Below are 27609 nucleotides of genomic sequence, written 5' to 3'. Positions count from 1 at the left end.
GATCACCTCTCAGTAATCTGTACTACAGCGATATGACCTTAAGGTGATTTGTGTAGGACAGGGTATATGTACTCTGGATTCTCCTGGTGAGGAACCTTTGAGGGTGTTCCAACTGTTGCAAAAGCTTGGTTAGGCACATGCCAAATGGGGCACTGTACTTAATGACGGGTCTGATAAGGGCTGAGTAAAGTAGTACTTTTACTTCCTTGTACTGGGATGCCATACACCTGCTTATGAGTTGGATGATATAGAATGATGTTCTTACTATCTTGGCTACGTCTTGGTCGAAGATCAGATTACTATCTACATATGTTCCCAAATCCCTAACTATTGGATCAACTGTTAGGGGTGCTTTAATTGAGGAAGTAATTGGCTTGACTGTATAATTTACCAAAGGGCACTATAATGCATTTCTTTGCACTGAGTTTATTTGCTTGACTGATACAAAATCCAGCAGATGAGGAGAGCTGATGTGGCTGCTCTTCAGCAGTAGATGGAGGGAGGTTGTTTGACCTGCCAACAACAGCCCTCTTTATAGATCAACTGATTCAGAAATAATGCATCTATGATATCTAACATAAAAGACCTTTCCAGGTGGGTTCTTAAGCTGAGTAGAATCCCTATAGAAAAAAAAGGCATTTTGTGCTATGGGACAACATCAGGTCCAGGAAGAAGGATGAACACAAGGAAACCTACACAGATGGTATGACTTCAGTGTGCAGCCAGAGAACCTACTTAGATTTTAAAATCAAACGCAAAAGTTTTAAACCTACATAGCATCTCAGAAAATCTTCCCAAAATGATTTGACTGGATTGCAGTGCTAACAGAGAATGTAATTTCCAAAATTACAGTAAACAACTGCCTAGATGAGGATGTAAAAGACTCCACACTTTAAACTTGCAGGGGCAAGGGACATGTCTCAGGTATCTTTAATACCTAATACCTTTACAACTAAATGATACTTAATACTGCTTCATCCAACCGGGGAACCATACCCTGTGGGACCACAGGAAGACTTTTCTGTGGCACACAGCCATCCCTACAGGATTCCATCAAATTCAGTAGGATCCTTGAGACCAAGACTCTGGCCTGAACTAGGAAGAAGCTGTCTGGAAGCTGAACCAAACAAACTCTTGAGCAGGGGAAGGTCGCCTTGGGCCAAAGTGAAAGGAAAGAGATTTGCAGCTTTACCTAACTCTTGGATGTGGGCTAAAGACAGGATTCCAGGTCCCCTGGATTAAATCAGGTGTAGATCTCAAAGAAAATATGATCCAACCCTCCACAGAACGATCCCTCATGCTAAAGAAAAACAGAATGGGAAGGGTCATATTCTCCTCAATAAATGAAAGGGTTTGTCTCCTGGGAGCCCCATTCCAAAGATTCATCCCCTGTTTAAGCTTTATGGCCATGCTTTCTCCAAAGGAGGGAAGCTAACTATAAAAAACATCTAAGGCAGAATCAAAATAACCCAGAAATGGAAAAATCTCAGAAATAAGGACCATGGGAAAAGGGGAACAGCCTCCTTTCCAACCATGTGGAATCTCCACAGACTTCTCACTTAGCAAAGTTTGGAAGGCTACACAGCATGGACTTCAAAGTCCATTGAAATAGGAGACAGCAAAGTAGGCAGTTGTCTGCACCACTGTAGAGAGACCTCCATCCACTTTAAGGGCACACTTGAGCAGAGGAAGGGTATTTCATTATCAGTGGGACTGCAGCTTTACCTGTCTCTCAATCCATTACCTGGAAGGCATCCACAGTAAAGGAGGAATAAGATAAGCACCACTTAATCTCAGGCAATATTCAAAGCACAGAAGCACTGCATCTGTGGAGATGGATAGGAACTATATGGTTCAATAGCAGTCTAGACTGCCTTATCTATCTCCCAGCAGAGAATGACAACTGCTTCTATGGGGAGCAAAAGCTCCCAGCTAAGAAGGCCAGCCTCAAAAGTGGGAACCTAGTGGGTCTCCCACCTTGGAGAGCTTGCAATACTAGACAGTCCCCAAAGTAAAAAGAAAACCAGAACAAAGGAAAGACCCAAGTAAATTCCACAGAAGCTCAAGTTAGGGTAAAAAGACCTAAGACCTAAGAAAGTAGGAACAGCTTAAAGGGGAGGACAAACCCAAGCAGATTCTTGAACCCACAAGAAGTCACGGGACACTGCCCGGAAACAGTGAACTCCCTTGCCCATCAGGCAAAAAGAGACTTAGGCTGTTCTGCCCAAGACTGGCACCTTAACAGGATGGAAGAGGGTTCTACCCTAGAAGGGGGCCTTTGGTAAAAATATCTAACTGCCAGTCATAGAAAATAGACCTTAAAAGGAAGTAGGGAGACCATTGGAGGCCATTCTGGGCTTGGGAAGAGAAGAAATGGAGGCTGACCCCTACAGGAGTTCATCCTGCTGTCAAAACATGCAAACCATAGGCTAGGCTACTGCATCCTGCACTGAAGGCATTTACACATCATCTTCCTTTTACTTACAGTGCAGCAGTGCAGAATACAGCGAAGAGGACCATCAAACATATAAATGCAAATTGACTGTCTCCTAGCCAGGAAAGCATATCACAAACAGCCCTGCACTGTCAAAAGGGTGTCAAGTAAGTGGGCCTTCTGCACTCTGCAACCAAGGACAATCTCAACAATGCCCACCAAAGCAGGCCCATGGCTAAGCCTTCTACTCTAGACTGGGCATTCACTACATCCAAAATACAGTGGTTCAAATGCAGCACCACTGATGCTGCCATGGACAATATCAAACAGACCCTCTCTAATAACCAACAACAGGAGGAGGTCAAGGACCTTCAGCCTCTACATAAGAAAGAGGAACTGGTACCTGAACAAGTTAAAAAAATAGACGAGGATCCTAAGCTCCAATTTGGTTGAAAATGAAGATCTTTTTCCCATTTCCATTATCTATCCGAGTCAGTCTGATGGTTGTTTGAGTGAAACAATGAAGCCCCCAAGGATGAAAAAGGCCCCCCTCCAAGGCCATCAGAAGTGAATTTGGGGATGTCTGCACAAACCGTCACTCCATTCCATCACAGGGCAATAAAAAGATCAATTTACTACGGGCAGCACAGAAAGGGGAGCTACAGGCTGCCAATGTAACATCCTCAAAAGCTGGGTTTCACAGAAGGAAAAGCCAGTTATCTGAAGGTGCCTTCCACACAATAAATGGAGAAATCCTTAAAAACTTTACACGCAGTCCACTGAGCAGCTGAACATTCCTCCTAATGCTGTTGTAGCATACACATCTGAAACACTGCCCATCTAGCCTTCTATAAAAGGTGACCCAGTGGCAACAAAGACCTACACCCTCCAGGATGAACAGCTAAACAATGGTTGTTCAAAATCTTCACACACACCCACAACAAAAAATTCCTCCAGTGACCAGGCTCACTACTCAAATCTGTGCATCATGAGTTACAGTCATGGCTCTGTCCTTCTGCACCATGAAGACAGCACCAAATTCCATACTCTGATTGTTGCAGTACAGTCAAGCCAGATTCAAATATCACTGAACTAATCACATTTGTGACAGTCCTCACTGACAAAGGTACATTTACACTGAATCTAAATTCTGGAATGCAGTGTATCCAGTTCTGATACACTGGGAGAAAATATACAGGCAGAATGCAAAACAGTCCACTTTTGTTCAAATATACCAATGGCAGGTGAACTATTCCTTCTAGTTTCTGCCACAGAGTTGTTACACAACATGTCTCTTTCTGACCTGCTGGATCACCTCAAATATGTCTAAGATGTCTTTTGAAGCTTACCCAATGGCATGAACAAAATGAATCTCACTCAGTATCTAATGACCAAGAGCTTGTTTACCATATTTTTTCCTGGAATTTAACAAGGTGTTTATGCTCCATTCAAAAGATATTTACTCACCATTTTACCATCATTTCCAAACAAAACAAGGCCATTCTTGGTAACAATGCCAGGCTGTCTTGCTCCAGGAATATCCAGGACTTGGCCTTCAGGAGCAGATTCGTTTTTTAATAATGCAGAGCCAAAGAAAGTTACTTTCTGTAGAAAAAAATAACAAAAATTGCACTTTAGAAGTCATATCAATGCACAGAGTTATATACAACAGAAAACATTAATTTTTTTTAAATTACACTTTAGGTGTTATTTACCTTTGACATACTTGAGGCAGTAGTTTAATGTCAATCCATTTCCACCTTTCCAATATAAAAATGCCTGCAACCAGTTCTAGCTTCAGAGAGGCCAAATCACAGAGCTTTAATTTTTTGACTATTTCTTTGCATATTTTTCAGTTTTAAACCAAGAGAAAATGTGTTCCTCCTGAAAATGCCCAGTAGTGTTTTTTATCAATATTTCATACTGCTGCATGATCTTATGATTGTTCTTTGTATGTCATTTCGCCACAGCAACATGGTTTAATACCCTTTCATGTAAGAAGCATGGCATGAATCTGTTCCCATAGTTAGTATAATACAGAACTCTGATGACGGCAAAGGCAAACACAGTTTCTGTTCACTCACTGCTTTGTCACCTTGTTATATAACAAACACACACACGTACACTCACACACACACACACACACACACACACACACACACACACACACACACACACACACACACCGAATCTCGATGGGGGCGGGAAGTAGTAGGTGTTTCCACATACAAGAATATTTAAAAGAAACCAGTTATCTTAAAGGGTGTACTGGCAGTGCGCACATTAACACTTTAATATTTGGTGCTCTAACAGAAGAGTGACATACTGTGGCACAAACAAACTTTGGAAAACTGTTCAACATCATGATCCAACAAAATACCTTAAATCTTTTCCTTTGCAGGAGATGTGTATGAAGTATGCAGAGAATATGAGCAACAATAACATACTTTGGGCAGAAAATGTTCTTTGTTCACACATCTCTAGTCCAAACAGTAGCAGCTCCTGGAAAACAACAATAATGAATGTCTTTTTACGTTCCCAGAGAACTAAGTAAAGCAACATCAGTCGTGACAGTACATAGCCATGCTTGTGCGTGGTACTGTCATGGCAAAATCACATACAATACTATCCATGTGGGAATTTATGTTTTAGCAGATCACTTTACTGCAATTAAAACATTTTCTTTGAAAGCTGTTTTTGACTGACAGCTGCATTATCAAATTTGCATTAGAACCTGCTTTCTGGGGAAGGTGAGGGGGCAAAGTCTCTACAACTTGCTGTACAGGAAACTATGGCCACAGCACCCCTGCTACTATTATAATGAACTCAAGACTCAATACATCATATGGATAAGGATAATCTTCTTTTCAGAAACTGATTTGGAAGAGTCTACAGTTTTGTTGAACTGGCAGAAAATGCCACTTGGCACAGGTGATTATCAAACAACTGCCCACTTTTTTCATTTTGTTAGGAAGCTATTCTGTGCTTTTGAAGGTTTTTTTTTTTTTTTTTTTTTTTATTCTAGGAGACTAAGATGAAAGCACATCAGATTGGAAAGGCGGTTTAGTGTCCATGTGATAAATGCAAGCATTTTCTTACAGAAAAGATCTACTGTCCTGGATTCTTGTCAACAACAGTCTGAGGATCATGATTAGTAGCTTTGGTATTCTCAGCTAAAAGAGGAGATTCTTTAGGGGGCCTGAAAATTCTGCCTGCTTACTGCTATCATGTGACAAAGATCGCTGACTGTGCCCAGAAGGCCTTTATCAGGTCACAAACAGTATTTTGTGTGTCTATATTATATAGTCGAAGTTTAAAACTTTGAACCTCACATGAGCGAAGTTCGAAACATCGACTATATAATAAAATAAAAAAAGAAAACTTACCTTACCACTCTGAGCAGGGAGGCAAGCCCCCCTGCACCCCCCACACCCCACCTACTTAAATATACCAACTCCGAGAACGCACTTCAGTGCAGAAAGGGAAAATTTCCCATTCTGCGTGTGAAAAGCCGTTGACTTTTACCTTCGACCTTTCCAACGTTCGATCATATGATGTCGACCATCTATGATTCGAACATCGGAACGGTCGCTCATCTAATATAGACACTATTTCCCAAAGGAGGCCTTACTCAATGGGGAATTCCATTCAAGAGTCTGGTAAGGTTAAATAAGCATCCTCTGAAGTGAGGAGACTGTTTACTGAGGCCTTCCACTCCCACTCTTTTCCTAGCAAGACCTGCAAAATATCCTAAAAACTAGGGTCCTCTGGGAGAGACACTACATATCCAGATTCTTCCACAGCATGTACATCTGCTGACCTAAGGCCATATGGAACATAGCATGCAGACTGCACACCAGATTAAGAAGAAGAGGAGAAGCAATGCATAACATAAGCTTGATCACCATGTTAGCTATCTGTGTAAAGGTCCTCTTCAGTGAGCAACTATTCCTCTTCTGCTCTCTAGAATGTAGCACAATTCAGAAACTCTCCACCTCATGTGCTCCGATGTGCATCTGGCTCCACCCCTTCAAGTAACAATGCCATTTGGTCTACCCCCTCCCAGTACTTACCATTTAGACCCCTGTGCACTGAGTGAGCTCAGCCTGAAGGAAATAAGTAAGCAAAAATGATACATCTGTATGACTTAACAGGAAACCCACATGGTCATGCTATATGAAGAACTCATCGAAAATAACAGGATAACAGGAGGGTAATAAGCAGCCACTAATTCTCAAAAATTAATTGCTATGGTAAGTGCATATCTGTAGCATATAACCTTAAATAGTCTTTGCCATTAGTAAGTGCTGAGAATAATTCCAAGCATTAAAAGTTAAACCTCTCTGAGCGTTCTGAGGTAGAGAACGGCTTAAGGACAGCAGCTCAAAAAGCCATGTCTGATGCACTTAGATTCCTGGAATTCTGGTTTGAGCAATAATCAAGCAATGATACCAAAAAGAGTGAGTAGTAAAACTATCCAGGGCATTAACAGCCTTGATACCTGAGGCATCAGGCCTTCTTACCTCTGGACAGTCCATTGTGTCTCTGTAATGTCCAACGAGGAGAGCATTATTGTGGTTAGAAAATGGGCCAGCTGTTAAGTTGTTTTGCACTTGGATTGTTACTATTAACATTATTTTTATTTTGTAATTTTAATGTAAAATAGTTCTTCTGCCTAATGATTGAAAGTTGTATAGGATGTGTAAATGCTGTTTGAGGAACTGGTTACACTGAAAACATACTTAATGCACACACGAACACACACACATACACACATGCACAGGCACACACACACACACACACACACACACACACACACACACACACACACACACACACACGCACACACACACAGTATTAATATGGTCGCCTGCTTGAGACAGATGAGCCCATGAGTACAACAGTTGGGAAGTCTGTGTGTTCATCCTGTCCCATGGCAGCTAGTAGAGGTGTTCAAAACTGCTGCTGCACTCACTTCTTTTATTTCGTCACATCTGTTTCTATTGCTGTCTTTTTGCTTACTAAACATAGAACTGGCTTCAAAAAAAAAAAAGAAAGAAAGAAAACACTGAACCAGAGTGGAAAACAGCTAAAAAGGTAGCTGTCTCCTTGTAATTTTCAACTCAATTTTTTATAAGCTACAACAGTACCTGGAGTGGAAAAGCAGAGGACAGCTTACTTTTTAACTGTGTTTGCTTGCATTTTTGTGTTCTTATTCTGTCCCATTAAAGCTGTGGTTAGTGAACGAACATAAAAATAAATGGTTGGAAGAAGTTTGTAGTCACAACATATTTATTTCATGTTGTGAAGAAGGGCACCTGTTTTTTTCTCTGTTCACTCCACATACATTAACTCCCATCTTTGGAACAGTGAATGAACAACCCACATTTGTTTAGTTTCCAAGTACATTTTCTAATGTTTAGTAAAGACTTGAGCTAATGGCCAAATGGCCACAGCACAAATGTCTTCACAGATATTTTTTGAAACAGGCACTAGAAACAACTGCATCTTTGGTGGAATGACATTTTGAAGTGGGTGGTTTGCCACCAGATGGCAAAAGACAGTGCAGTCAAAAGTCCATTTAACAGATTTTACATGGACAAATCTAGCCTCGTCTTACATGGATTAAAGGCAATAAATAGTTTTGGCCTGTCTTCCTGAAGTCACCAGGTTACTTTTTTTCAAGAAGAACCTGGGATGGCGCTGTACATTAGAAGACTGTTTTCAGGAAGAAATATGGATTAGTCTTATGAGACACCTGATCCTTTAAGAAATCATTTAGGGTTACTACAAATGCAAGCAAGATAAAAGCTCCCCAATGTGTCTTAAAAGCAAAACATGTAATACCCACTAAACCAGAGAGTTCAAGTGGGACAAATCTGTCAGTCATAAAGTTAAAGTTCCAAAGAGGACAACTATCCTTTGAGGGCAGGAGAAGATATACAACTACCTCAAATGACTATTTAACAAGCTAGTGCTGGGCCATTAAAATATTGTATGATAACTATAGGAATCAATCAGCAGAGGTTAGAAAAGATTTGTAAGACAGAATGGCTCAGCAATTCACAAAGAAACAATGGGAATATATGTACGACTCCCAAATATGCAACAAAGTCTAGCAGATTTAGAATCTTTGCTTGGACGTGTTTGCATAGGTATTTTTATACTCCAAGCAGACTCCAAAGAAATTTTCCTCAGATAGAGTGCAACTGCTGGATGTGTGATGGGGAAGAAACAGGTGTACTGTTTTAGAAGAGTATTCTATAAAGAGACGAGGACAGGATCAAAGTTGAGTTAGGTGATGGAGACAAGATGAGGGAGTAAACAATCTATGAATACAATACTGATGGCTATAGGCAAGGGTTTGAGGAAGAGAAAAAGAGAAGGCTATACACATGAAGGGGATTCTAATGATTAAAACAACAGACAGGGCATACAAGAGATGTAAAACAGAAAGTGAGAGAGTGGAAGAGACACATCACAAGAAGGCAGCAGAAAGACAAAAAAGAGGAAGATGAAAGGGAGTTGGCAGAAGGGCTTGTTTAGTTATATCAAAAAGAAACAGTAGTAGCAGAAAAAGTTAAAGACAGTATCCCAAGGGAAAGACCGGTTGCTTTCTTACAGGACAATGATCTGCAGGACAATAACTAACACACGGTCATGGCCCAAAGAAGATGCTGTTCAAACCTAAACCAGTTTAAAGAACTGTTTCTATGAAGATGTGAATGAAAAGCACTGGTAGATGTGGTGCAGCTGGGATTCTTGGCCATTTATTCAATACTACAGCTAGCTGACTGAGAAATTGAGCTACTAAATTGTTGAATGGTGGGACAAAGAGGATCAATATCAGGAATAAGAAAAGTGACCAAAAGAATGCCAGTAAGGGTCAGTTCTGTGCTTAGCATTCTTCAGTGTGTCAGTTTCATACAAATTTAATGAAAAAGCCAAGAGAATCAGTCTATCTGCTGTTGATGTACGTTAAGTTCTAGGAATAGAGAATGGGGAAGGATCTGGAAAGACTGACCAAGTAAACAGAAATGCCCTGATTTATGCTGAGTCAAAAGAAAGTAGTATGGAATCTATCACTCTTGTGACAAGTATAGTTACCACTGCCACCCATATTCAAATACAACCAATGGCAACATAGTATAAAACAAGACATCACAGCAAATAATGGAAAAGCAAACACACTGGTCATCCATAAAAGCTCCAGTATTTATTGGGAAAAATAGTGCATTCATCCAATCAGGACTTCATCAGACTGCTAATAATATTCTTATGCACAATTCTAAATTAAAATCCACAGCATAAACTAACCAGTGACCAAGTATATTCACTTAATGCTTCAGCACTCTAAGTGTCAGCAAAGTTTTAATATTAATGTTTTCACTCAGCCCTGGATATATAGAAACTTTAAATCTTTTTGTGATACATATTCATTTTTCCTGCATGTTGAAAATCTCTACCTGTGTTATAAATACCGAACATTCAGTAGATATAAAACTAATTCCTTAAAGCTTATATATTCCCTAATGTTTGCACACTGTGTTATTCACGCCTTTCCTCATTGAATACAAATGCTGCTATATCTGTGCATGTAATGTTTTCTTATTTTTGTCCAACTCAAACATTCACAATTAATACAGAAGGTTAAATGAATACAATTTTAGTATTATTGATTATTCATTATTTATTTATTGTTTGGTATGTTGATGAAATGGACCATTAGGGTCTCTTTTCAGTCATGATGCAACTATTTTTTTTTCATAAAGAAGCAGCAAAAATGTAAAGAATAAATAATCTGAAAAACTGTGTGAAAAGTTGTACAAAACATGTAATTGTTTTCCTACAAAGCTGCAGCAAAATGTAAATGTAAAATGCAATGGAAACTGTACAGCTTGCACACCCACATCCACACTTAAATAATTGGACTTTGTGTTTCTTAGAAGGCATTTTCTGTCACTTAATGCATTATTTGATGTAGCTGGAACTTTTCAGACGATCTATTGCTTTCAATCTGAAATCTGACTAACAAGAAAGGAGGCAGAAATCTCTTGAAATGATGCAGGAAAGGGGTCACCAAAAAGACTGATATCATATCTCCAGTTGTTGACTCCATTCAAGACAACTTTCCATAGCTCAGGTGGAATCAGTCTTTTCCTAGAAAATCCAGCCCAGAAGCCATTTTCAGGTCAACTGGTACTTGGAATCATGTTCCACAGGGAATGTCTGCATTAGTGAGTTCATTTAGTTTGCTTATTTATATGCTTCATTTTCTAGATAATGGCAGACAGATTTTAGTAATGCTTTACTTAACGTTGATGTCAGAGCTAGCCAACTAATTCTATATTTTTCTAATGCCATCTATCTGTTAACTTGAAATCTATGTAGTGTGGAATGTCACACCGTTAGCAGTCTATACACACATCTTGCATTCCAGAGCAGTTTTTGAAAAATATTAACAAATATAAATATTTTATTAGCAAAAACTATTAAAACTGTACAAATAGTTTCTTTTCAGTGATAATAGTCAGTGATTCGTGGTCTTCTCCATAAACAATGTAATATATTATAATGCACAGAAACCCCAAATTATATTTTTTTCTAAACTTTTACAAACAATTTTAATATCTTGAAAACCATACAACCTAGAGACATTCTGTTCACACGACAACAAAAAATTCCTCTGTAAGTACATGCTTATTGAGATAATTACAGATGTTTAATTGTATAATTAGCAATACAAATACTAGATATTTTTCAAGATATGCAACTTACAATGCAAATATCAGTATTTTATTCAACAACATCTAAGATTTCATCTAATGTCATGCAACAGTTTGTAAGTCACTTGCTTTTTGAAGTATTGCCAACATATGGAAATGTTGCTTATTTTCATAATTACTAACAAGCAACTAGCAATATTTCTAGTACAGTGTGATATAACCCAGTATTTTAACTCAACTGCCCTATCTTCCACAATGGTGTTTCACATCATACACCTCAATAAACTGTAGGTCTGCCAGTTACTAAAATATGAAAATCTGAATAAGTGACACAAAAAGATTAATTTCTTCACTGCAGGACATCTTAGACTAACAACAGTCTTAGTGAAATTTTGTTAATAACTCCTTGGCCTTTCTAATACTGGCTGGTAAGTCACTTAGTTAAAGAAGAAGAATATATTTATTCAGACTGAAAAGCTTGTGGCTGGTTACTTAATTAAATTATATAAAGATAAATATACTGAAAGGAAGAATTGTAACTGTTGGCATTCACCTTTCTGAAAGAAGAGACTATTCAGTTAAAACTACTTTACGGTAACAGTATGTCTTGCACATTCTCTGTAAGACTTTGCAGTGTGACTTACAATCTTAGTAAGTCAGACTTGGCTAGCTGGTGACAGTGATTACTACAAAAATGGGAAGGAGCTGTGACACTGAAAACTACTATATTATTAGTCTCTCCTGTAAATTACAAGTGAGGATGGTGAGTTCCTGGAAAGGCAGTGCTCAAAACCCTGCTTTGCAGCTGTGAACCTTATTTGGCTTTGGATAGTCTGAGTCACAGCTCAAGGTATTAGTGCTCATTGCTATACACTGTTTAGGTCAAGCATCTCATTCATGTTAGTTTTATTTCAGATACTTGTGTGGGCAGAAGGCTGTAACTCCCATTCCTGACATATTAACTTGGTGTAGCAAGTGCAATTTCTAGGCCACACCCCACATATTTACTGGTTCTATTTAGTGGGATTGTAAGCCCAAGCACATCACAATCTTAACAAAAATGTAATTAATTAAAAGCATGTCAATGCTAGCAAATTACTGAGTAAAAGGCATAATGGTAGTAAGCAAATATACTGAAAACATACACCTGGAGAAGAAAGAACTGAAACTAATAAGCATAATACACACATCAGATAAAAGAAATGAAACAAAGTAAATGTCTTTGAACTGAAATCAAGTCAGGATTAGCATACAATGTTAAACAAAAACAGTGCAGACAACAATTAATTAAACTGCTACATTACAAAGCCCCTACATTTAGATTTGCATTCTCTATTATTAGTTTGGATTATTTCTTTTAAATTAGTAGATAGTTACAATTTGCGAAACAGCATGGCAATAAATTCCAGGCGTTACGACGCAAATGGGAGAAAGCACTATCAGAACAACTGACTGAGCAATGTCATGATGCAATAATCACATGATTTAAGTAGTTCAGATAGTTATTTCAAGGAAATAAGGCAATAAACAGATTTATAGTGATCTAAGGATACAGTACAGTTTTGTACCTACCATAAATGTAGATGTCCGAACTGGATAGCATCTGCAGTCATAACAACTGGGTTGTCCTGTCGTCAGGCAGCCCTTCAGTCGGCCGGATTCCAAAGTCCGGGTCCGGCTTCGGCTGATGTCGCACTTCACCCGACGTCATCTCTGTTGGTCTTCGGGTATAAAGGCATCAGCCGACGCCATTTTCCTCAGTGTTTCTTGCCCCAGATGCCAATTGCCCTCTTGGAAGGCTACAATTTGGATGAATGCCAATGTTTCCAAAAAGGTAGAAGACAAACACAAAAAATAAGTATGTATGTACATATATACAAACAAATACACCATAAGAGACTCCCCCCCCCCCACCAGCTAGCTATTAGGAGGGTAAACACCCTAGGAGTACCACAGAGGGGAAGGAGGGAGGGTAATCCTGACTGCAGATGCTATCCAGTTCGGACATCTACATTTATGGTAGGTACAAAACTGTACTATGTCCTTCATGGATGCATCTGCAGTCATAACAACTGGGTAGAATACCATAGCCAACTAGGGGAGGAGGAAAAACTAGATTATGGTGTGGTGAGGATCCCTTGCAGTACAGCAGTGGCAAACCCTGCTCGGGATCTAGAATAGAGAGGTAAATTATAATGCTTGGCAAATTATGCACGGAGGTCCAAGTAGCCGCCTCAATAATGTCTTTGGTTGCCACTCCTCGTAAGAAGGCTGTGGTAGTGGCTGTTGCCCTTGTAGAATGAGGCCTTATGTTCTGTGGAATTGGTTTTCCATGGAAGGAGTAACAGAATCGTATGCAATTTCCTATCCATTTGGAGATTGTCTGTTTGGAAATAGCTTTTCCTTCTCTTCCTGTTGCATAGGCTACAAAAAGCTGGTCAGTTTTTCTGCTACTTTTGTTCTGTCCAGGTAGTAGCGTAGCTGTCTATGTACATCCAAGGTGTGTAGTATTCTTTCCCTCTGTTTTGTGGGTTGGGAAAGAAGGCAGGTAGGTGGATTGCCTGGTTTAAGGACACTCTGGATACCACCTTAGGCATAAATGTAGGATTAGTCCTCATGGACACTCTATCTTGGTGGAAGATTAGGAAGGGCTGTACTGCCATTAGGGCCTGAAGTTCAGAAACCCTCCTTGCTGAGGTTATTGCCAGAAGGAAAGCAGTTTTCCACGATAGATGTTGTAGGTCTGCTGTTGCTGCTGGTTCAAAATGAAAGTGTCAACTTTTCTAGCACAAAGTTCAAATCCCAAGGTGGCAATTGTGGTTTCCTTGGAGGTTTTACATTCTTGATTCCTCTGAGGAACTGCCTGAGTAAAGGATGTGAAAAGACAGGTGGATCAAAACTGTATTCTGCTGATATAGCTGATGCATGTATCTTGATGGAGGAATAGGACAGGCCTGTATGTAGAAGCTCTGCCAAGTACTCCAGAATGTTAGCCATATCTATATTTGACACATCTTTTCCTCTTTCAGTACTCCAGATGACAAACCTTTTCCATTTTCCTGCATAATTCCTTCTTGTTGAAGGTCTGCGGGCTTCTAGGATAATGTCTTTAACCCTTTGGGAAAGTTCTGGATTAGTTGCTGCTATGTGATGTTCCATGCAGTCAGTTGCAACGTTCTTAGGTTCGGATGCATGATGCTGTAGTTGTTCTGAGTTAACATCAAAGGCATCAGGGGTATTGACCACAAGTTGTTCGAGACATGCTTCTCAGCAATGGGTACCAGTGTTGTCTTGGCCAGTTTGGAGCTATCAGGGTTATCCTTGGACGTTCCTCCTTGATTTTTAGTAATACCTTGTGTATCAAGGGAAGAGGAGGGAATGCATATGCTGTTAGGCCTTTCCAGCTGAAGGAGAGCGAATCCACTTTCCATGCCAGTGGGTGGAATGTCCTTGTGCAGAATTTTTGAGCTGGTGATTGAGAGGGAAGCGAATAGATCTATCTGAGGCATTCCCCATTTCTTTGAGATGGTTTTGAAGATGTCCGATGTAGCATCCATTCGTGGGCATCCGATGTGGTTCTGCTTAACATGTCTGCTAGAGTATTCTCCTTTCCCGGTACAAACATTGCCTGTAACTGGATGTTGTAGCTGAGTGCCAGGTTCCAAAGCTCCAAAGTCATTCTGCATAGGGGTATGAATGAGTGCCTCCCTGTTTGTTGATGTACCACATGACTGTGGTGTTGTCTGTCCTTATCATCAAATGGCCTTCTTTGAGAAATGGTCTGAAGTTTTGGATTGCCAGTTTTACTGCCAGCATCTCTTTTAGTTTGATGTGCAGGTGAAGTTGATCCTGGGTCCACAAACCTTATGCGCATTTGTCCAACATGTGAGCCCCCATCCTAGGTCTGAGGCGTCTGTTGTGATGGTCTGATTTGCTTGACAGCTGCGAAAGGGTAGTCCGGGTTTGACTGGCATGCTTGAGCCCACCATAGGAACTCCTGTTTTAAGCATGGAATTAGTGGAATTTCTGCTTCTAGGCTGTGACTGTGTTGAGACCATAAATTCTTTAGATACCACTGCAGTTTTCTCATATGTAGTCTGGCATGTGGGACCAAGATTATGCATGATGCCATGAAGCCCAAGGCCTGCAGTACTTTTCTTGCTGTTAACTTGTTCTGTTTTGTTAGAGCCAAGAAGTAAAGAGGGAGTTCTTTTGTTTTTCTGCAGTTAGGAATGCCATTTGTCTTACTGTGTCCAATTCTGCCCAAGAATGTCCTTGTTTGGGATGGTATCAGCCTTGACTTTTGTAAATTGACTGTGTATCCCAGTGCTTGTAGCAAGTAAATGACCCTTTGTAAATCTGTTGTCAGCTTGCTCTTGTTGTCCCCTTGTAGCAGGCAGTCGTCCAGGTATGGGTAAATTTGGATTCCTGTAGTCTGCAGTGGGCGATTACTGATGCCAGGCATTTTGTGAATACTCTGGGCGCAGTAGATAAGCCAAAGGGCAATGCTGAGAATTGATAATGCTCTGATCCTGCAAGAAATCTGAGGTATCTTCTGCATATTGGTCGAATGGGGACGTGCAGGTATGCCTCCTTGAGATCTAGAGTCACCAGCCAACACTCCTTGCCCAGCATGGGAAGAAGTTGCTGTAGGGTCAGCATTTTGAATTTTGGGACAATGATGTATGTATTTAAGGTGGACAGGTCAAGAATAGGTCTCCAACTTTTTTCCTTTCTTGGAACTAGGAATAGTCTGGAGTAGAATCCTTTTCCTTGTTCTGTAATTGGCACTCTTTCCACAGCTCTCATCTTTGCTAATTGCATTATCTGTTGTAGAGCTTCTGTTTTTTGATTTGGAGGTAGGTTTGGTATTCCTCTTTTGACTGGTAAAGTGTGGAAGTGGAACCGGTAGCCTTGATCTATGGTTTGCAAAATCCACTTGTCTTTTGTGATGTAGTGCCAGTTTTTCGAAAATAAGGTTAATTTGCCGCCTAATGGAGCTGCTATTTGTTCCCTGGTAGGCGGATTTAGAGTTAAGTCACTGTGATTGTGTTGTTGTAGTGGCAGTGGTTGTGTCTGTGCCTCTGTTATTACCTTGCCACTGTCGTCCTCTATAGGCACCTCCTCTGGATTGGTTTCTGCCTCTGGGACATCTATTCCTGCCCCTTTGGGATCTTGTGGAGTCAGGAAAGGACCAATTTTGGCAGGCCAGTTCCTGCTAAACCTTGGTGGCTGAACCTGCAAGAAATCTTTAACTGTTTGAACAGATTTTGCCTTTTCTTCCATTTTCTTCATTACCTGCTGGGCAGGTGTACCAAACAAACTGGTTTTATCCATAGGAGCATCTAATAACTTAGCTTTAACATGATCCGGTAAGACTTGTTCTTTTAGCCATGCATGTCTTCTTATCACTGTGCCAGTCATGGCTGACCTAAATGAAGCCTCCAGTGCATCATAGCCACATTTTAAGGAATGGTTACTAACCTGTTGTATGTTATTTACCATTTCTAATACATATTTCTTATCGACAGAGTCATCAGAGGATAGCTTTTAGTTAACTGATCAAGCATAAACTCTTGGTATTGTATCATGTGAAACTGACAGTTTAAAGCTCTAGCTGAGAGAGTAGCTGAGGTGTAGACTTTTTGCCCCATCTGTCTAAAGACCTGGCTTCCCTTTCAGAAGGAATAGGGTTTTGCTGTGGCCGAGGCTACTGCCTTAGGACCCTGGGATATAGTTTCAGGGTCTGCAAGGGGGCCTTGTAAAGGTGATGATGAGTGTCTGGTACCCTGTAGAATCTATCTGGTTTGGCAGGGGCTGGAGGTAAAGAGTCTGGTGCAGAGCAGACATCATTAAAGGCATCATCCACCACAGAAAGGACAGGAGGTATAGCTAAGGGCCTGTGCTGTGGAAGATGCAGAAAAGTCCTAAGCCTTTTTCTGAGAAATCCTGCTGCTGCCATTGGAAATGCTCTCGCATGGCATGCAAGGTTTCCCCAAAGGAGAATTCTTCTGGTGGGAAGCAGCTGGAATGGATTCTTCAGCATCTGAGTCTTCATAATTGGAGAAAGGAGCCTCTGGCTGGTCAGTTATGTCTGAGTCATCGGCTGAATCATCCGAGGACACAGGCTCGGGGCTCTGCCCTAGGTCTCTTCTCTGGGGCTGAGAGGCCCTGTCTGGGTGGGATTGAGATCCCCTAATCAATGATATTAAATCTTCTGCCAGAGTAAGCATTTGTGAGCTAGATGTGGGCCTGGTTGTAGGGGGTTTGACAGGCACTGCTTTAGTAGATTTGGCTGCTTTAGCCCTGGCAAAGGCCTTAATGGACATGGCTGCTGGGGGCCTAGCAGCACCACGTGCTGGGGTAGAGACATCCAATGGAATGGTGTCTGATAAGTCAGTAGCAACCACCGTACTGGATAAAATTTCTGAGGCCGATTCAAGTGAAGTAGCAGGAGCCTCAGTGGTAGTCATAGATTCAGCTGTACTTTGATCAGGTTTCTCGGTTTCGGCCGAAACCGAGACACTCGCGGTTTGCTTAACCATGGTTTTGGCCGAAACCGTGGACCGCGAGTGTCGGTCTTTTTCTTTGCGTTTTTTAGTGATTTGGGAAGTCGGAGGATCCGACGGCATAATATACGCAAAATCTGAGCGAAAAACTGTTCAGCAAACTCCGACCGGCGCTAAGCGTACGTCGGTTGAAAGAAGCACAGGCCGAACAGGCTGCTACGTCGTGGGCTGGGCCTAAACAAGGCAAACAGTAAGAGTGGAAATCTTTATGAGGTATTTGTTTCCCACAAGTTAAACAATTATTTACTTTTTCTGACATCGGCTGAGGCAAGAAAGAGTCCAACGGGGTACTTAGCTTTAGAAGTCTTCGAAGTAGTATTCGGTAGTAGTAATCTCTGGATCCGACCGACCGGCACTTGCGAACAGCTTCTGCTTGAGCGCCACGGCAAGAAAGACTGAGGAAAATGGCGTCGGCTGATGCCTTTATACCCGAAGACCAACAGAGATGACGTCGGGTGAAGTGCGACATCAGCTGAAGCCGGACCCGGACTTTGGAATCCGGCCGACTGAAGGGCTGCCTGACGACAGGACAACCCAGTTGTTATGACTGCAGATGCATCCATGAAGGACATCTGTGGAAGCATGGAGGTGTTTAGGTGAAATGGCAGTGGAGTTTTTAACCAGATTGTTTAATGAAATCTTAGAAAGTGATTGGATGCCTGAGGAATGGAGAAAAAGTGTTTTGGTACCGATTTTTAAGAATAAAAGGGTGATGTGCAGAGCTGTAGTAACTACAGAGGGATTAAATTGATCAGTCACAGCATGAAGTTATGGGAAAGAATAGTGGAAGCTAGGTTAAGAAGGGACGTGATGATTAGTGAACAGCAGTATGGTTTCATGCCGGGAAAGAGCACTACAGATGAGATGTTTGCTCTGAGAGTGTTGATGGAGAAGTACAGAGAATGTCAGAAGGAGTTGCATTGTGTTTTTGTAGACTTAGAGAAAGCATATGACAGGGTGCCTAGAGAGGAGTTGTGGTATTGTATGAGGAAGTCATGAGTGTCAGAGAAATATGTATAAGAGTGGTACAGGATACGTACGAGGGTAGTGTGACAGCGGTGAGGTCTGCGGTGGGAGTGATGGATGCGTTTAAGGTGGAGGTGGGGTTACATCAAGGATCAGCTCTGAGCCCTTTCTTATTTGCAATGGTGATGGACAGGTTGACAGATGAGATCAGACAGGAGTCCCCATGGACTATGATGTTTGCAGATGACATTGTGATCTGTAATGAGAGCAGGAAACAGGTGGAGGACACCCTGGCGAGATGAAGATATGCTCTAGAGAGAAGAGGAAAGAAGGTCAGCAGGACTACGACAGAATATATGTGTGTGAATGAGAGGGAGGATAGAGAAATGGTGAGGATGCAAGGAGTAGAGGTGGTGAAGATGGAGTTTAAATACTTGGGGTCAATAGTTCAGAGTAACGGTGAGCGTGGAAGAGAGGTGAAGAAGAGAGTACAGGCAGGATGGAGTGGGTGGAGAAAAGTATCAGGAGTGATTTGTGACAGACGAGTACCTGTAAGAGTGAAAGGGAAGGTCTACAAGAGGGTAGTAAGACCAGCTATGTTATATGGGTTGGAGACAGTGGCATTGACAAAAAGGCAGGAGTTTGAGCTGAATGTGGCAGAGTTAAAGACGTTAAGATTTGCACTGGGTGTGACGAGGGTACACAGGATTAGGAATAAGTATATTAGAGGATCAGCCCAGGTTGGAAGGTTTGGAGACAAAGCCAGAGAGGCAAGATTACGTTGGTTTGGACATGTGCTGAGGAGGGATGCTGAGTATACTGGGAAAAAGATGCTAAGGATGAAGCTGCCAGGTAACAGGAAGGCCTAAGATAAGGTTTATGGATGTGGTGAGAGAGGATATGCAGGTGGTTGGTGTGAGAGAGCAAGATGCAGAGCAGAGGACAGGAAGAAGTGGAAACAGATGATCTGCTGTGGCGACCCCTAACGGGAACAGCCGAAAGAAGATGATAATGATGATATATATGTGTATATATATATATATATATATATATATATATATATATATATATATATATATATATATATATATATATATATATATATATATATATATATAAGAATACCAAAAAGAAAGATAACTGTTGAATTAAATCGAAGCCAACCAGCCTGCCTGATGGTAATATGTACTGAAGTCTCCTTCCACTGACAGTAATAGAGCAGCAAATGCAGTTATGTGCAATCTGTAAAGTATGTATAGTTATTAGATGTTACTCCAATTGTGGAACATGAATATTCAAAAACCTGGAAGCAAAATTCACTTACTAACTGCCATCCATTTCTGTATGATCAGAGCACAGCAGTTATTTTATTCATAACCGTATAGATGTGTATTGAGAACGACAGTGTAGGATCAATACAAACTGTCAAATAGCTAATATTTTAACCTCATTTGGAGGGTTAACATCAGGACCTGTTACAGTCCATTCATGTTTACATATGTTAAAGTACAGACTACCATTATGTGACTGAATATTTATTTTGTCGATATGAGGAGAGAAAGAGAGAACTAGTCAAACTACTGTATGTTTGAAAATTGTTTACATGCTGTATAAAGCGGCAATGGTAGACTGCATTTGCCATTCCTGAAGGCAGCTTGTCATGTCATAGTTGCAGAGTTGAATCCATACCTAGCAGCAGGTATAATTGATGATTCGTATACAATGACAGAGCTGCATAGAGATAAGCCTATGACGCATATGGATGACTTTCTGTACAACTTGGAAAAGGCTGCCATGGAAAGTAAGTATTGGGCATGTAAATTCAAATTAACATGTAAGTGCAAGGGTAGAAGTAGTATAATAGTACCATCTGTGTCCAAAGAGTTACTGTAGAAGTTGAGTTGGACATCATCACTGACCATATCAAAGTAATGTAAGTGTAACTTTAACTTAGCATGAAGAAACTTTTATTTTTGTCATTTTCTAAGGTTGGTTGATGCATATTTTGCACCTCAGAGGAGAGTTCCTAAGTGAAGATTCTGTGCTGTAAGGTATTTTGTGCAGGTTTACACATCTGGGAAACCTATAAAGCTTGCAAAGGATCCCCCTATATTTCTAATACCATTTTGAAATGTTGCTGACTTAAATAAATTTTGCTTTCATTGTACATAAAATTCGACAGATGCATGTTACACGTGTTTAAAGGGATGCGATATAGTTGATCAACTCTCTGTCATGAACATATTGGTGTGAGAGCAAAACTGAGTGAAGGAGCTTCACACAAGGTTATAAGCAGGAATTCCACCATCCCCTAAAAACAGGGGCTTACTTAAACATGAGGAAAGTTTCAAATGTGTCTGTTGTTATTATGTGGCTTCATTTCTGAAAGCTGTTCCTTTAACTCTTCAGTTACAGCTGCCTAGAACTTAATAATCTACACATATACGTGTTTTTGTGTGATCACTCCTGCGTTTGGCTTGCGTTCCTATATATTACACATTATATATTCTGGGACCTTGTACTGCATGTTTCATTTCTATGATAGACTCATTCACACTTGTGTGATTTGCTTGCAGTTTTATTTGCTTCCACAAGACTTTCCGATGACAGCACTTGTTTTCTAGGCTACTGTTCCACTATACTGGTTGTTTGGGCCTTGTTCCCTTGTCTTTATAGCATTCAACATTTAGTGTAGTATGCAGAGTGTCGACGTGGGTTCATTCAATCATCAAATTGTTCTAGATGAAATGTAGTTCAGCATTCTCTGTTGTTGATATACTGTAGCATTAACCAATCATGTTTTATCTCTATCCCTTGTATATAACATGCATCCACAGATCCTAAGGCAATTACATGTTCAAAATACCACAGTCTGTGTTTTATTAATATATATTAGGGTGCTGAAATTTACTGGAGAAAACTGTCAAAGGAACCAAGGTATTGGAAACAAATCACTAGAGAGTGAAACACAATAGAATGGGAAGAGGCCAAGAAGATATTTGAACTGCAGGCTAGAGACTGCCTTCCCTATCAGGGATTGCAGTATAGGCATGATATGTAATAATTTTTATTAATTTTAAATTTAGAGTTTTGGAAGAATGAATATTCATAGTACGGAGGGGAATGGCAAAACCATTTGTTGTACAAGGACATGGTATGGCAATTGCACATGAATGCGACTTATGTTCCAGGTCTTAATGAATCCATTTTTAGTGCTAGTGAATCAAAACATAGGGCTTTAAGAATATGAGAATGCATTGTTAAAAAAAATGTGCTGAACCTTAGTGTATAATGTGTATGTTGTTAATACTTCCACTGTATTTTATTTCACTATTTAAGAATTTTAGAATATGATGTCATAATGTTATATTATATGCTGTCCCATGTGTCTTTAAAAGTAATAACTGGATCAGGGAATATGTTTAAGTAGTTTTTAAAAGGTGGTTATTTCAGGCAATCTGATGGTTCTGAAGAAGTCCTGAAAATTTTTAAAGGATGAAAGCGGTTAACCGAATGATTGCATAAATTGATTTCAATAATACATTTACATCAATTTTCAAGTTATGTGTGTGGACTAATCATTTGGTCATTTTGGACTTATTTTTAATTTTGTTATGACCCACTGGGAACTAGTTTACGCACGTATTGGGCTTTATTTGATTAGAGTATAGGCAAAGAGAAAGGATAGGGGAATCATAAGTGAAAGACCCACACAGATAGAGTTTTGTTTGAATTTAGAAGAAAAAGCTGCAGTTAAAAAGGGATAATTAGTAGGGCATATAAAAGATTGTGAAGAGAGACTGGATTAGCAATTCACAAGGAAACAATGAGAAGACATATGTATGGCTTCCAAATATATAACAAAGTCTAGAAGATTTAGGATTTTTGCTTGGAAGTGTTTGTGTAGGTATTTTATACCCCAAGCTGACTCCACAGAACTTTTTCCTCAGGTAGATAGCAAATCCCTAGAAAACAAAAATGGGAAGAAACTAAGGGTAATGCTGCTCAATGCCAGACGTCTAAATCTCAAAATGCACTCACTCGAGGCCCTTCTCAGTATGGAGAACATCGATGTCTGTGCTGTGACTGAAACCTGGTTCAAGGCTCCTGAGAGCACCCCGGCACTATCAGGTTTTACCTCATATCATGCGTTCCGGCCCCAAAACCCGGACCACACCACAAAAGGAGGGGGTGTATCCATATTCATCAAGGATACCCACACCTCCAGGTTGGTGGCAACGCACGAAGCATCGGAAACCATCCAGGTGCAATTAACCATAGGCAAAACTGCTCTACAATTTGTAGCATGCTACAGGCCACCCTCTCAAACTCAGGAACCCCACACAGCCTTCCTGAAGACAGTGGAGGGTATAAATGCATCTCCAAACACCATTATATTGGGTGACTTCAACTACCCGAATATAGACTGGGAACATTACTCAAGCCCCAACTTTCTAGCCCAAAGGTTCCTGGAGTTCATAAATTCAAATGCCATGGAACAACTAGTCACTGTTCCCACAAGAGGAGAAAATATACTAGATCTCATCATCACAAACATGGGGACAAAATGCTCCACACCGGGAGTATATCCCTCATTGGTGAGATCAGATCACAGACTTATCTCACTGGAAATCCACATCCTGCCCCCACCCCAAACAAAAAAGACCACAGTGAAGAACTTCTAAAGCAAACTTCACACTACTCAAGACTGGTGTGGTATCCTTCAAGGCCCCGAGCCAGTGGAAACCACAACCCAAGCTGCGGAAGCCCTTACAAATGCCTTCTACGAACACCTCCAGGACTGCATGGATCAGGCAATCCCTAATAAAACCAAGACTCTTTCCACCAAGGGCAAACGTCCAGTCTGGTGGACCCCAGCCATAAACAAACTTTACAATAAGAGGAGAAAGCTGTTACATGATAGAGCAAAATCCATAAAAGAGAAGACACCCTTGATCATTATTAGTAAAAAAATATGAGCGCTCATAAAATCATCCAAGGCCAACTTTGAGAGAAAAATTGCAATAGATTCAAATGACAATCATAAGGCCTTCTTCAGCTATGTTAGAAACCTGGGTGGAAACTCCCAGATATGCGCAAAATTAGTCCAAAATGATACAAAAAATCACTGAACCCACAGACATTGCCAACATACTGGCAGACAGGTTCAGTGCAAACTTCACCCCCCTCTTCCCCCCAAAAGGAGAGATAACTATCCCAGCGGAGTGTAGCCTCCCAGACATCTCAAATGCACAGGTGAAAGCTGCTCTCTCTAAAGCTAAAAACACAGCATCAATGGGACCGGATGGTGTCCCCGGCTGTGTGCTACATGAACTCAATGAGGAACTAAACCCGCATATAAGGCAGCTGTTTAATCTTAGCCTTACCACAGGATACGTGCCCAAGGAGTGACGTATGGCAACTGTGGTCCCACTCCACAAAGGCGGTACCTCTACGGACCCTGGTAATTACCGCCCCATAAGCTTAACAAGCCTGGTCTGCAAAGCTATGGAGAGGATCATAATGGAACTCATAAACAAAGACATAGGGGACTTGCAGACATTGGACCCGACCCAGTTTGGCTTTGTCAAGGGCAGATCATGCCTTTTGAACTTGGTCGACTTCTTCGAAACAGTCACCAAGGCCATTGATGAGAGAAAGGCATTCCATACAGCCTACCTTGACCTTGCAAAAGCTTTCGACACAATACCCCACTCGGGTATTATAGAGAAACATACCAGCTTAAATGTAAACCCATATGTCACAAGATGGGTTGCAAACTGGCTAAAGGACAGAACCCACAGGGTTAGAGTTGCTGGCGCCATGTCAGACTCCAAGCCGGTCACAAGTGGTGTCCCACAGGGCTCAGTCCTTGGCCCCCTGTTGTTCGGCATCTATTTCTCAGAAGTACAGGCAAACATAGGAGGACTATGGCTGACAAAGTTTGCAGATGATTGCAAACTGGGCGCCATAGTGGAAAGTACATCGGACACAGATATCCTTCAGAGGGGTCTCACAGAAACTGATAACTGGTGCCAGAGCCATGGCCTGAAGTTAAATGCCAAAAAATGCATAGTCATACCCTTCGGGAAAAACAAGGTAACCCCAAGCTACCATATAGGTGGCAATCCATTAAGCACAGAAGAGGTTATCAGGGACCTGGGGACCCAGGTTGACAGTGGCCTTTCTTTTGACACTCACATTGCTAAAGTGGTTAGAAAGACTTTCTACACTGCCCACCTGATCATGAAGGGATTCACATCCAGATCAAGTGAGGTCATTGTTCCCCTGTACTCTTCACTTATCAGACCAATGATCGAGTACAATGCCGCATTCGGGATGTATCTCACCCGACACCTGCAGCAATTGGAGAGACCCCAAAAGTTCCTCACCAAAAGGATAAAGGGACTCCAAAATCTGTCATATGCTGCCAGATTGAAGAAACTCCAGCTCTATTCAGTCGCATACCGCCTGCTCAGAGGTGACGTGTGCCTGACATACAAGGCCATGTCCAACCCGGAATTAATGGACATGCTCCACCTCAAAAAATCCAAATCTACCAGATCCACTAGAGCAAGCGACTTAAACCTTAGCACGGATATAAATAGGACATGCTGGAGGGATAGATTTGTCACCCAGAGACTCCCTATGCTGTGGAATAAAATCCCGGTCTATGTGAGGCAGAGCACCTCGCTGGCTCTGTTCAAGAGAAATCTTGATCGTGGATGGGAGATCGTAGGTTTACCCCGGGAATCATCTCTGTGTCACTGCTGGACAGAGGCACAACAAACTAATGGGCACAGTATTTTTTAACATAAGGGGTGGCGTAAGCCTCAAAACTTTGGGCTAGGCTTATAAATGCCTTAGGGCAGATAGCCTAGTATAAACCTATGAACCTATGAACCTATATTTGAAGAGTAATGAAGAAGAAAGACGTAACTGGGAACATATGTTTTGGGAGTGTAATGAGTTAATGGACTTTAAAAATTCCCTTCACAATACTCTGCTGCCAGAAAAGCAATAACTAAAAAATGGAAAACAAAGTCTAAACTAACTATATTTGAAGAACTGAATATTGTTACACAGATAAAAGAACTGTAAGTGGAATCTTTAGAAAAGGGTAAGAGCAAAGTACATAGAAAACAAAAGGAAATTGTGGAAGCAATACACTCAAAATAATGTTTTAGAGGAGGAATGAGGTTTAAGGCAAGGCAGGAATTGAGTAATTTATGTAATGTTGGATTAATGATAATTACACAAAAGAATATATGGGATGTATAATTCTTGTAACTGGGAGTATGTTAATATGGCTTGTTTTCTTTTATATAAATGTATGTTTGCCTACGTCTTACATGATAATTCAATAAAGCTGTTAAAAAAGCAGGAAAAGCTAAGAAAATAGTTCTGGGAAGAAGAGAGGTAGAGCAGCTGTTTAACAGCCTACTGTATCATTTGGAAAAACAGGATGATCCGTAGTTTTATTTTTGTCTGCATTATCTTGTGTTCTTATCTTATATATCTGTAGTATTACAGTGACGACAATGTATCAGGAAAATAAAGGAAACAATCTTACTAACTCATATCAGTTATCACATGTTTATAGATTACACTATCATCAAGGTAACAGTACAGATATGTACCTGCAAAGAAAAGGAAGCAAAAACACAGCCTCACATTAGAAAGGATCATAAGTGAAACAAGACGTTAAATGCATCAGGGTGTGGGTTATCCCAAGTATAACTAAGCCTGAGATAATTTTATCATAAACTGTAAGCAAACTCCAGCTTAACTCACAACCTGGCGTGACAATGCACTTATACAATGCATCATCAAGTGCAAAGTAAACCTTTTTGTATTAATTACTTTACCACAAAAAGTATGTATTTAGGCAGCTACACACAAGTACATGTTATATCTGCATCCACAAAACAGCCATTCCACAGGGTAAACAAGTTTCCCCTTCACCACAAATCGAGTCAAACAATTCCATAAAATTATTTTCATGGCTATGCTAAATAATGTAGCATTCACTATATGCTTCTTGTTCTTTTGGCAAAGTGCATGAATGAACAAAAGAATTCTTCACCAAACAGAATAATTTCAATCAGCACAGCAGTCATGCTGCAAAATTTATTTTAGTTCATGTTTATCTTTTGAATAAGTGAAGTGATAAAATCAGCAACACCTGCTAGATACCGAATGTGATCTAGAGATGAAGATTTTGAAACAACGGGGAAACTGTAAGAGACAGGCAGAGGAAAAAGAGGGCAAGTAACTAATATTCAGACATTTTTGAGTGGCCTGTAAGAGGAAGGCAAGGAATTGAAGTTTTACAGTACAATAAGTAGGGAGACAGGAAAGTGTGACAAGTCCTGGGCTGGAATACTGCCTAGTACTTGGAGCTCACTGCTGGAGCTATAAAACCTGCATTACTATGAGTAAGGCTCTAGTATTAGTATTCCACCTGCCATCTATAGGCAAGTCTTTGACCTGCTCTATTTCCAGCTATGTCAGCAAGTTGTTGTCCTACTCTGCTGATGCCAACCCATAATAAGTCTCAGACTCAAACCTCTGGCTGGTCTGTTGTACTGCCCTACTCTGCTGATGACAGTCCATAAAATGTCTCAGAGTAGATGTCCTGTGACATTGAAGAATGCTGGTGAAGTCTTAAGAAATGACATGAAAAGGTCAGAAACTCTGCTCATGACAGGGCTGATGAGGGCTGCCTAGTAATTAGCTGTAGCAACTCTACTGTTAATAACTAGGTTAGGAACTGCACAGTCTTTGCATGCCTGAAACTAGCAGTATAACGGTCAGTGGAGCTGACCTGTGATTTGACTAGCAATGGCAGTGATGACTACTGCCCACAGAGCCAGCAAAGGGAACATCAGTGACAATAGCATAGCAATGGCTT

At 40.7% G+C, this 27609-nt stretch overlaps 1 protein-coding gene across 1 annotated transcript in view; it reads right to left on the bottom strand.

Moving 5' to 3' along the window:
* LOC122807285 (cytosolic 10-formyltetrahydrofolate dehydrogenase) overlaps positions 1 to 27609 on the bottom strand; it is a 586928-nt gene that overhangs the window by 438897 nt on the left and 120422 nt on the right. The window contains exon 7 of the mRNA XM_044078406.1: positions 3902 to 4039. Coding sequence (XP_043934341.1) covers positions 3902 to 4039 — 138 coding nt within the window. The remainder of the gene's footprint in view (positions 1 to 3901; positions 4040 to 27609) is intronic.

Source organism: Protopterus annectens, chromosome 7.part0 (genome assembly GCF_019279795.1).
Source record: "Protopterus annectens isolate FY-2018-M chromosome 7.part0, PAN1.0, whole genome shotgun sequence".
In the NCBI taxonomy this organism is placed as follows: Eukaryota; Metazoa; Chordata; order Ceratodontiformes; family Protopteridae; genus Protopterus; species Protopterus annectens.
Note: the sequence above shows the minus strand (reverse complement) of the source record. Positions and strands in the feature narration are given on the sequence as shown.